Genomic DNA, 10,939 nt, shown 5'->3' on the forward strand with positions numbered 1-10,939 from the left:
ATAATACTTAACTTATATTTACAATAATGATAAAATATTTATTGATATAAACTTTTGCAATCATAAAACTTTAATTGTACTTAAATATTAAATAGTAGAATGTTAATGTATTTAATGTAAATATATTAAACAGTAGAAGAAAAATGAAAAACATAATAGTTATTATATAGATCACGATTTTTATTTATTATAACTGAATTATTATAAGCTAAACATAGTTTTTTGAAGTTTTTTTTTTTTTGTGAAGAGTATTAAGTAAAAGTCTTTTCTTAAGTATTATAGTATTATAAAAAACACCTCGTATATAAACTCGTATAACACGTGTTAAAAAAAAAAAACTTATTCAAGTATAAAATAAACACATGTATTATTAAAAAACATATACATCAAAACAACAGTGTCTATAAAGTATCTCTATAACGAGTTGTGATTAATATTTCAGCATCTGCTATAAACTCATCAGCTTCAGATGGAAGCTGAAGCTGTTCGAGTCAGTTTAATCTGCTTGGTAACTGATAAAACTGATGAAAAAGAATGATACTCATTAAATATATTACATAAAAAAAAAGATGTCAAAAACTTTTAAATCAAAATCTAAAATAGTCTCAATTTAATTATATATGTTAAAGTTTTTCAATCAAATTTGCCGAAATATGTTGGTGTTTATAATTGTTTTAATAGACTCAATTTAAATATATATGTTAAAGTTTTACAATCAAATTTGTCAAAATATGTTGGTGTTTATAATTGTTGCTGTCAGAGTCTAGTTGCTGTCGAGTCCTAGAATTGACAATTTTGGGGTAAAAATGTCTAAAAACTCATAATGGGTTTTAAGACATTTGTTTGAAATGTTGTGACCAATCACCTAATTTTGTTTATGTTTATCTAGATGATTTTTTGATAGTGTTCAAAGTTTTTGAAAAGTAAATATTAAAAAAGTATATCCTGGATCAGTCAGTGGTCCTAGCTATAGCAGGAACACGCAAAAGTTACCGAAGTGCAAAAGTTATCGAATACGCAAAAGTTATCGAAGCCAACAGACTTGTTTTTTTTTTCTACAGCGTGGTTAAATTATCATACAAATAACGAAATTTCAATTAAAAACATAGAAAAATAATTACCAATAAATTAGAAGAACAAAAAAAATCTATTCTGAAAGAAACAGAGAAGTTGTTAAAAGAACAAGAAAAATTTTTTTATCGTTTACGAGTGCAAACTTAAAAATATTAACGGACAGAATTGAAAAGTTAGAAGTTTATGTAAACAACAACAAATCGAATGTGATGAATATTCAAAAAGATATAAGTGACCTTAAACTCTAAACTTCCAAGAAACAAACCTTATGGAAAAGGTTATACAAAACTTCCAAGAAACAAACCTTATGGAAAAGGTTATACAAAACTTCCAAGAAACAAACCTAATGGTAAAGGTTATACAAAACATCCAAGAAACAAACCTAAAAGAAAAGGTTATACAAAACTTCCAAGAAACAAACCTAAAATAAAAGGTTATACAAAACTTCCAAGAAACAAACCTTTTGGAAAAAGTTGTACAAATTAAAAGGTGTTATGATAAGGATTTAAATAATTTACACAAAAAAACAATTGATTTAGAATACAGATCTCGTCAAAATAATCTTCGAATAGATGGAGTTGAAGAAAAACCTAACAAAACATGGAGTGACTGTGAAAATACAGTAAAAAATATTTTCAAAAAACAACTGAAAATTGACAGCGAAGTGGTTGTGGAAAGAATGCATCGAGTGGGCAAATCAAGAGATAGTTAACTACAAAGAACAATAGTTTTGAAGCTATTGAATTACCAAGTCAAAAACAAAATTTTAAATGCCGTAAAAAACTTGCGCTGGACTCGTTTAAACGAGCCCAGCGCAAGTTTTTTACGGCAAAGTCTTCATTATTAAATAAACGTTTATTTATTAATGAAGACTTTGCGAAGGAAACTATTGAGAGTCGAAAAGACTACGCAGTGAAGGCAAGTGTGCTGTTATAAAATATGAATTTAGAAACCCAAACATTACGTTTTGAAAAGAAATTTTTCTAAAAGTAAATGCTCTTTTTTTAAAAAAAAAAAAAAGCATGGCTGGGACTAGTGATTTTGAATCCATAAGTTTCAACTTTTCTGAAATTAATAATAATGAAAATATAAAACCCGATATAAATTTTTTCCACGACACGCTTTTGGATTGCTCATATCACTATTCAAGCAAATTAGAAGGGTTTCTTTTTAAAGAAGTTTGCAGTAAAAACTTAACCAAAATTAGAATTCTCCAAGTAAACATTCGAAGCTTTAATAATATTTTTGAAAAACTTCTCAATTTGTTATAAGAAACAAAAAATTGTTTTAATATAATTTGTTCGTGGATTTCGAATAATTTAACTAATTCTGAAGTTACGTGATTTTGATTTTATATGCTACTTTTCTGTGCAAAAATGTTTTTTAAACTTGATGTTAGTGCATATATTTTGCAATTCTAATTTATTTTAGGCCCTCCTTATCAAGCAGATGAAAAAGACGAATTTATAAAGCAAATAAAATTAGCCACCAACGTTTAATAAAATATTTTTTTTTAAGATGTAGTTTATTTATAGTATGTGTGTAAAATCAGTATATAGATATTTATAAAATAGTGTATATAAATATATTTTTAAGATCTAAGTAAACACTTTTCTTCTTTTTTGCTGTTTGATGCAATAATATTTACTTATACGACTCCAATTGTTAAAACTCGATAAATAGATCAGTGATTCCTAGATATCAATCTAGATCATAATTTTCAAAAGATATATTTTTTTTAATATTAACATTAAGCACACATTCGGTAATCGGGGTACTTCAAAAAGAAACTTTTAAAACGAATCATTTTAAGTAAATTTTGAGAAGATGTTCGATCCAAAAATCTAACTTGAAACTTTCAAAAGAAATTCCCTCAAAACCAAATTAGTAAACTTGCTTACGGCGTTCCCTTCGCTAATGTTTTTCTATATTTAGTCGGCTTCTAAGTGCATTGTCTTACTAGCAATTTGAAAACACCAATAGATTTCAAAAATCAGAAAATTTATTGGTTTCTGTAGAGATACACAGAGAGAAAGAGAGAGTGAGAGAGAGTAAAGTTTAGCATAAAAGAATGTTATTAAGGGCTTTCTTTTTTTTTTTTTTTTGCAATTTTAATAAATTTAGTAACAGTAAAAAAATTTTATATTTCGCAAAAGTAAGGTTTTAATATATAAACAATTTCTTGTGTAACTCACTCAACTTAAAGTTTGTTATATGACAAAGCTTATCCATTGTGGCGAAAATAGAAACAAATTAATTTTTGCAACAATTGTTGTACAACGATATCATATAAATGTTGTTCAACATTTCTATAAGTTAGAAACCAGACTTTAATAAAGTTGGAATTTTTATATTAATATTTATATGAAATCTTATTTTACTTATGACATGTGAGGCACTCTGCAAATAAATATATAATATGAAAAAAATGATGTTTTATAAAGCATATTTTGTATATTTTAACTACTAAAAATAGACTTTTTTAAAGTTCTTAAATTTTCTGATTTGTCTTCAGTAATTCTTTCTAATTTCATAGTTGATTTAATAATAACTATATAATTTAAGCGCCTAAAACATATTTTTGAGCATTGCTTTGGTCAACTTAATTTTGACATGTTATCATTTATGTGAAAATTCATATTACTACATAAGGTATCATATCTTATCATACATATCTTATCATTTTGGTGAAACATTTTGAAAAAGCTTTGTGATTTTTTTTCATTTTTTCAAAGTCTTCTATAAGTTGATTTTTTTTTTTTTGTTTACAATAATACTTTCTTATTTTATTTGTATTCTTGTTAACTATATGATGATATTTACAATTAGATAAATTGAGTACGCATATAAATATTGCCAGGAACAAGAAGCAAACCTTCTCTATCTTTACACCGAGTCTTTCAAGTTAAAAAAATATAAAAATATACATACAAAAAATATATCAACATTCATAACATAGGTATATCAAGTGCTTTAGTAAATTATAAGATATTATAATGTTTCAATAATAATAAGAATTTAAATAAATTATATTTTTAATAATTAATTATATTTATATATTTAATTATTTATATTTAGCAATATATTTATCCTTTAATTCGTCTGTAACTTTATTGCAATAAAGCTTGCGAAAAATTGAGTGATAAATATTTTGTTTTAATGTAATTTTTGAGTCATTTTTTATTAAGAACTGTTTTTTCAAGACTAGTAATTTGAACAAGAATAAGAACTTTGAATAGAAATAATGAACTGAGAAGTTCAGAACTGTTATTTATAAGGAATGTTATTTATCATAGAAATCGTTGTTTATTCGATTAACTAATCTTGGTCGATTTAACGTTTTTGTCTATTCTAATTTTAGTAGTATTTAGGAAACTTAATTATTACTGCAACAAAGTTAACATTTAAAAACTTATTGCAAATTTTTGTAAAGTATTTAACTCAAGTTAAGCTAAGATATATAAGAAAAAAAAACTATGATAATGCATTTTTTGAAAGTGTAAATTTAAAAGAATATAAAAATTACCAAAAACTTCAATTTATAAAATTAACATATTTTTAGAGATTACAAACCACTTTTGTTGCATTTTCAACATTCAGACTTAACATTACCATATGGTGCATTTTTAACCCTCAGACTTAACATTTATCATATGGTGCATTTTTATCTCTTTAACTAATCGGTCTGATTGCATGCGTTATCATGAGATATTCTTTTACAACTTTTTGATATTCTTATGCATGATAAATGTAACAGTTAAAAGATGTATTTTTAAAACACTAAGAGTTAATTGACCTTTATAACTTTTGAAACAATAAACTCACACCCTGAAAATATGGGACCTAATGCTGAAAAAATACCCCATCAAAATCCTTTTAACCAATGATTGTGTATGTTATAAGGTTCTCATAACACTAAAAATTGAAATCATAGTTTGAAATAATTTAATTTGGATATTTTGCTCAGAAAGTTAAATTTTACAGCAATTTATTGACAGATATCAGCTCTTAAAAATACATATTTCAAGTTTTTTTGTTATCAAAGTGATAATTGATCACACTAAACTTTGTAAAGGATATTTATTTCAATCGATATTTTTAAGCATAGAAAATTCACTCAGCACATTTTTTATCATGTACCTATTGTTTATGTCCATGCAAAAAAGTCTAAATATTAAATAGAAATACACATAATTGATTCCTGATTTATTTTATTACTCTTTTATTCTATTAACAAACAGATTGGCCGTAAAAACACTTCTTTTTTAAATAACTCTGGCAACCCAATATTTTTCAGATTCTTATTATTCGAATTTTATGCATCTTGGTCTATCTCGGTGCAGTTGGTTTACACTTTGAGGATGTCCACGAGCAAGCACAGATAAGTAAGTTGTGCACCTTTTTTTAGCTGCAGAAGTTTGTGGACTAGCTCGGCCTTCATTGAATTGTAGACGATGTTTTTCTTTTCTGTTGGTTTTGCCAGTTTACAGATCAAATAATCACACTGTGCTATTTGCTGTCTGATAATTTTTACAACAATGGAGTCAATGAATTGATTAGGCCTGGAAAATTTTTATTACTTGGCTGATTGATCTTCAATCGACAAGTCATTCAAATTCCATAACGCACGCAACCATCACTAAAGTTGAAAGTATAATCTCGTGGATTTTCTTATGGTAAGATTCTGTCATTTGCCTGTCTGCTTTTTTCATACAGATAAAGGAAAACAAGTTTTTTGCGCGCGAAAATTAGATTTTTTTCGCATAGACCTAAACAGTAAGCATCTGATAGGGATAACCTTAATAAATTTTCTACGCTCACAAATATTGATTGAAATTCCAGAGAGACTCAATATAAGTACCTATTCAATATTTAGTGTGATCATTTATCACTTTTGAACAACTTTGATAATTAAAAATTTGTAAAATGAGGTGATATCTATTATTAAATAACGGTCAAATTTAACTTTCTGCTTAAACTATTCCAATTAAAATATCTCTGATGGAAACGTTCTCATAACACCAAAAATTGAAACTATGATTTCAATTTTTGGTGTTATGAGAACGTTTTAATATTTACAATCCTATGTTAAAAGGATTTTGTTGAGATATTTTTTAGCATTAGGTTTTACATTTTCAGGGTGTGTAGAGTTAAATGAATTTGATCACATAAAAACTAGGAATTTATTTGTTTACAGGTTTTCATAATATTTTCAAAAGAAATTTAGTACCATCAAACTTATATTACAAGATATCATAACATCTAAAACACTTTTTGATAGAGAATTCATTTCATTGGTTTTCCATAAACAGCTACTTCCTGATACTATAACATTTTTGTAACATACACCTAGTCAGAGAGAATAATAGTTCCCAGTAGAAATTTGCAAAGTAAAAAAAAATGTGGTATAATGTTCTTTTCAATTTTAGATTTAACCACAGTTAGTGGGTACATATACGGCCTAAACTTATCTTTCATTTAAACTCGGTCTACGCACATGATTCAAACTCGTCTTTCTGTTCGGTTCGTGAAAAATTGTGGCCTACTTAGGTTTAAAGACCTCGCCGGTCCTTAAACTTGAGTTGGCCACGGACTAGAATTTTTGCCGACTTATTCCCGCCAAAGTTTTATCATGTACTTAACAACAATTACTTACAAAGATTTATCACCAAATTTACCGCCAAAGTTTTATCATGTACTTAACAACATTAACTTACAAAGATTTATCATGTACTTAAAAAGATATTATTTGATAGGGAGAAAATGTGTTGTTGTTCCTAATAAGGCCCGGTTCTAACAGTTTTCTATGTGTAGGCGAGATGCAAATTTGCCGCCGCAAAAATTAAAAATGCAATAATTTCCAATTTGAAGGAAAATAAAAAAACACTGAAAATCAAACTTTAATATATTTTTATTTTATTACGGAAAATTACACAAAAACAAAGTAAATAAAAAAACTGAATTTATACAAAAATAAAAAACAAAACAAATTCCATTCATGAAAAAATAAAAAACAAATCGTAATTAAAAGTGAATTTTCCTAGCTTTTAATTTAATGTCCAAATGATCAGCAATTTCTTTCTCGATGGAAATCGTAGCTAGACCAACTAAACGATCTTGACACATTTGTGATCTGAAATAGGATTTTATTATTTTAAGCTTTGAAAAGCTTCTTTCAGCACTAGCAACTGTGACTGGTAACGTTAGTAGTATGCGAAGAGCTATCGAAAGGTTTGGGAATACTTCGACAACATTAGATGTGTAAATACATTTTAATACACTTTTTGGATCGCTATTGGAAGTATCAAGTCGTCTCCCAATAGCTTTAATTTCATACCAAAGTTCGACCCCGTTGATATCAGATTGGCCATCAGACATAAGCGCTAACTGCAAGTCCTTACAGTGTTTCAATAACTCATCATCCGTAAAGTGTTTGCTGCCGATATTGTAAAGAAACCCAAATAACTCGTTATATTCCGATAATTGCGTAAATCTTTCATTTATTGCTTGAATTGCGATGTCCAATATTCGATTGAAAAAAGATACTCTGAAGTTTTGTCCTGGTGATACTATCGGTTCATCACGACCTTCGTATAGGAATTGTCTACTCTTTCTGCGTACGCGAACGGGATCATCCACATCAAATCCTTCAAAAATTTCTAGTTCAACTGCCAATTTTTTTGCATTTTCAACCATTGCGGCAAATGCTTCATCACAGCGATAATCGCATAGGAAAGATTTGGTAGCGTTTAAATGCTCTAGAGCAAGCGACAAGTCTAAAGCCTGTGATTGGAGCATTTTGCTGACAATATTAATTTGGAATAAAATGTCATACCACAATACCAAGGAGCAAACAAATTTGAAATATTTCTGGCTATTCCCTTAGCCTCTGCGCGACTCTTGACTTGTGGTGCAGTAGTTAATGTATTGTCTTCTGCGATTTCAATTAGTGCATCGTAAACTCCACTAATCTGAAATCGAAGTGCCCGTACGGCATCGACCCTGCTTTCCCAACGAGTGGCACTTAACGGTTTTATAGTCAGATCGCTTAGGTGGTTTAATAATATACTCCAACGGTGAGTTGATGCTGAGAAAAAGTTATAAATGCCTTGAATTAAATCAAAGAATGCGACAGCCTCCATACAACAATTAGCTGCATCGTTCAATACCAAGTCGAGCGAGTGGGCACTACAAGGCACGAAAAAAGCTCGAGGATTTAGTTGACGAATTCTGGCTTGCACACCATTATATTTTCCGCGCATGTTGGCTCCATTATCGTACCCTTGTCTCCTCATGTCATCAAGATTTACGCCTAATTCCTGCAACTTATCGATAACAACTTTTGTCACATTTGCTCCCGTTGTATCTTGTAATTCAAGAAAAGTTACGAAGTGTTCAGAAACTACGACTTCAGCTGGTTTTTCCGAAGATGATTCAGTTGCACTGACAAACCTAAAAACAACTGTCATCTGCTCCATGTGGCTTATATCGGGGGTACAGTCTAAAACAAGTGAGTAGTACTTTGCTCGCTCTGGTTTTGCTAAGATGTGATTTTTGATTTTATTAGCAAGCAATTCAACGATTTCATTTTGAATAGTTTTTCCGAGATAGGTGGTGTGAATTTCACTTGTTGTTATTCGTTGAATATGTTTACTCATAATAGGATCATAATTTCCTAAGAATTCAATAAATTTAAGAAAATTTCCGTTATTCGGTTCGAAAAGCTTTTCACATGTTCCTCTTAATGCTAGATTTTGTCCAGCAAGAGTTCTAATTAACGTTATTATTCTTTCAAGAACTTGTCGCCAATGTTGAGTTTCAGATTGAATTATTTTCTGATTAATTTGATCAATCGTAGCCCCTGATTTAAGTCTCACCTCCAGATCTCTCCAATTTAGATATGCAGTAGTGTGGCCACTTGATGTTTCATGTCGTTTAATAATAACAGAAATATTTTTCCAATCTCGGCAGCCGTCATGCGATGACAGGGAGAATTTATTCGGACTAAATATCTTACAGCAAAAGCAAAATACAGTGTCTTTCGTAATGGAGTACACCAACCAAGTGCGTTTAATTTTATCGCCATTAGACATTTGGCGATAAAAATGAAAGCTTGAAAATTTTCTACCTTGTTCATCTTCGGGAAATAAAGACGGCAATTTTTGAATTGGACCATACTTCATCAGCAATGCTTTAAATTTACCATCTATTATAGGCCATTTTGCCGGATCATTAAAATTAAGAGGCAAATCTTTATTGGTTTTGGGGTCTTCACCACTTTGATCTTCATTGTTTTCATTTTGTCCTATATCATCGACGTTCTGTACAACAACTTCACTTATATTGGAGATAAATTCCACTTCATCAACATTTTCTGGTTCTTTAGCAGTTATATCATTTCCAGAATTTCTATATTCATTAACACTAACACTATCCGCATATTCTATTTCTCCACCGCTTTCGATTTCAATTTCAACTTCATTTTGGTTTGAAGTTGAAGCTACTATAGGTGCCAGTGCTTTTTCGCTTGATGACCTGCTCAAAAAGTGCAACAAAGCATTCTTCTGTTTGGCAGAATTTGCTTCACGTTGAAGCCTAATTTTCTTGTATTGTGACCCAGACAAGCGCTGTCTCTTACCACGGTCCATTATATTGTATCGTTTAAAGAATTTAAACTTAAAAAAATTATAGCATTGATACATATACCTAAATTTTTATATTTAATAATAATAATAAGTTTATTCAAATACATGAAAAAGAAAATGAAAAAACAAACTTTAACTACTTACTTATAAAAATTATTGTTAGACAAATATTATTCAATTTATAAAAGGGTATAATAATTTTTTTTTTTTTAAAAGTTAAAGTTCGTTTAATAATACACTTTTATAACAATTTACAATAGATATCTCAAAAATAACTTCAATAAAATTTTTAAGAAAGTTTCTTAGGAATATTCTGGAACTTTAATTTGCTTAGTCAGCGTATTTTATGAACCAATAGAATTCGTTTGTTTGTATATTTGGCGGTTTGCTAACATCCATCCCTGAAAAAGAAAAAAGAAACTTTTTTTTACTGTTTCTTCTTCGCCAAATCCCAAATGTAAAACATGTATACAAACAAACGCTTTTATTATTATATTATTTATTTGAAAAAATTAGTATGTATTAAAGTTCCCGTAAAATACAACGCCGCCTAAGCAAAAAATTTGTGGACAAATAGGAAATGTTATTATCTACAAAATCCATAACTTTAAATTATAAAAATGGAGTGAGTACGTAGAAGAACTTGGAAATTTTTAAAAAAAATAAAATAATTTCTTGTTACAAAAAAAAAATTTTACATTAGGAACAGGCCCGGTTTTAATGTAGAAATATACTTTTGCGTCGCCAAAGTAGAATTCCACTTAATTTCTTTTTAAATTCGAAAAATTTCTGAAGGAAACTTCCGAGCCAATAAGAACTAGAACTTGTTCAATCATTGAAAAAAAAATTGTGACCTTTCAAACTTCTAAATAGGAAATTCCTATGGAATGTTTTTAAAAAATATTGATTCAATGTTTTTTAAAAAATGTTCCAAAGGAATTTCCCATTAAGAAAGTTGAAAGTGATTGATGATGGTCCTTATTTTCTTTTTTTATATACCTCATATGCAATCATTATCACTTCAATGTAAATTTATATATTTTGAAGTTTACAAGTTACCAACAATGACAGTTGTTTTTCGAATAATGTTAATATCTTATTTTGTCAGAGTGACAATTACTCTCCTTGCAGAAAATCTTATTGAATGCGTAAATGACGACAGGTTTAAAACTTCAGATGGTTCTTATTTACAATGCCAATTTTCTTGTCAGTGTCCATCT

General features: G+C 28.7%; 3 protein-coding genes across 10 annotated transcripts in view; 1 reads left to right on the forward strand and 2 right to left on the reverse strand.

Annotated features, from left to right (window-relative positions):
- Positions 1 to 6,967: 6,967 nt before the first annotated feature.
- LOC136084519 (uncharacterized) lies at positions 6,968 to 10,563 on the reverse strand. 2 transcript variants are annotated; one of them, XM_065804602.1, is made up of 3 exons: positions 10,418 to 10,563; positions 9,864 to 10,120; positions 6,968 to 9,749 (listed from the first exon to the last, which is right to left on the reverse strand). In XM_065804602.1, the coding sequence occupies exon 3, from the start codon at positions 9,720 to 9,722 to the stop codon at positions 7,851 to 7,853; it is 1,872 nt and encodes a 623-aa protein (XP_065660674.1). In that variant the 5' UTR covers positions 9,723 to 9,749; positions 9,864 to 10,120; positions 10,418 to 10,563; the 3' UTR covers positions 6,968 to 7,850. The 2 variants fall into 2 exon arrangements, with proteins under 2 accessions (XP_065660674.1, XP_065660673.1); XM_065804601.1 differs by lacking the exon at positions 10,418 to 10,563 and having other exon boundaries at positions 9,864 to 10,224.
- Positions 7,099 to 7,770, reverse strand: LOC101234991 (uncharacterized). The gene has a single exon (XM_065806518.1). It carries the CDS (start codon positions 7,768 to 7,770, stop codon positions 7,099 to 7,101), a length of 672 nt encoding a protein of 223 aa, XP_065662590.1.
- The window catches only part of LOC136084520 (uncharacterized), a 15,808-nt gene continuing 15,403 nt past the window's right edge, over positions 10,535 to 10,939 (forward strand). The window contains exon 1 of one of the 7 annotated variants that reach the window (XM_065804606.1): positions 10,535 to 10,939. This exon is cut by the window's right edge and continues 55 nt beyond it. In XM_065804606.1, the coding sequence (XP_065660678.1) occupies positions 10,688 to 10,939 (252 nt within the window). In that variant the 5' untranslated portion in view covers positions 10,535 to 10,687. The other 6 variants (XM_065804605.1, XM_065804603.1, XM_065804607.1 and 3 more) reach the window with 6 other exon arrangements.

This window comes from Hydra vulgaris, chromosome 09, assembly GCF_038396675.1.
Source record: "Hydra vulgaris chromosome 09, alternate assembly HydraT2T_AEP".
Taxonomy (NCBI): domain Eukaryota; kingdom Metazoa; phylum Cnidaria; class Hydrozoa; order Anthoathecata; family Hydridae; genus Hydra; species Hydra vulgaris.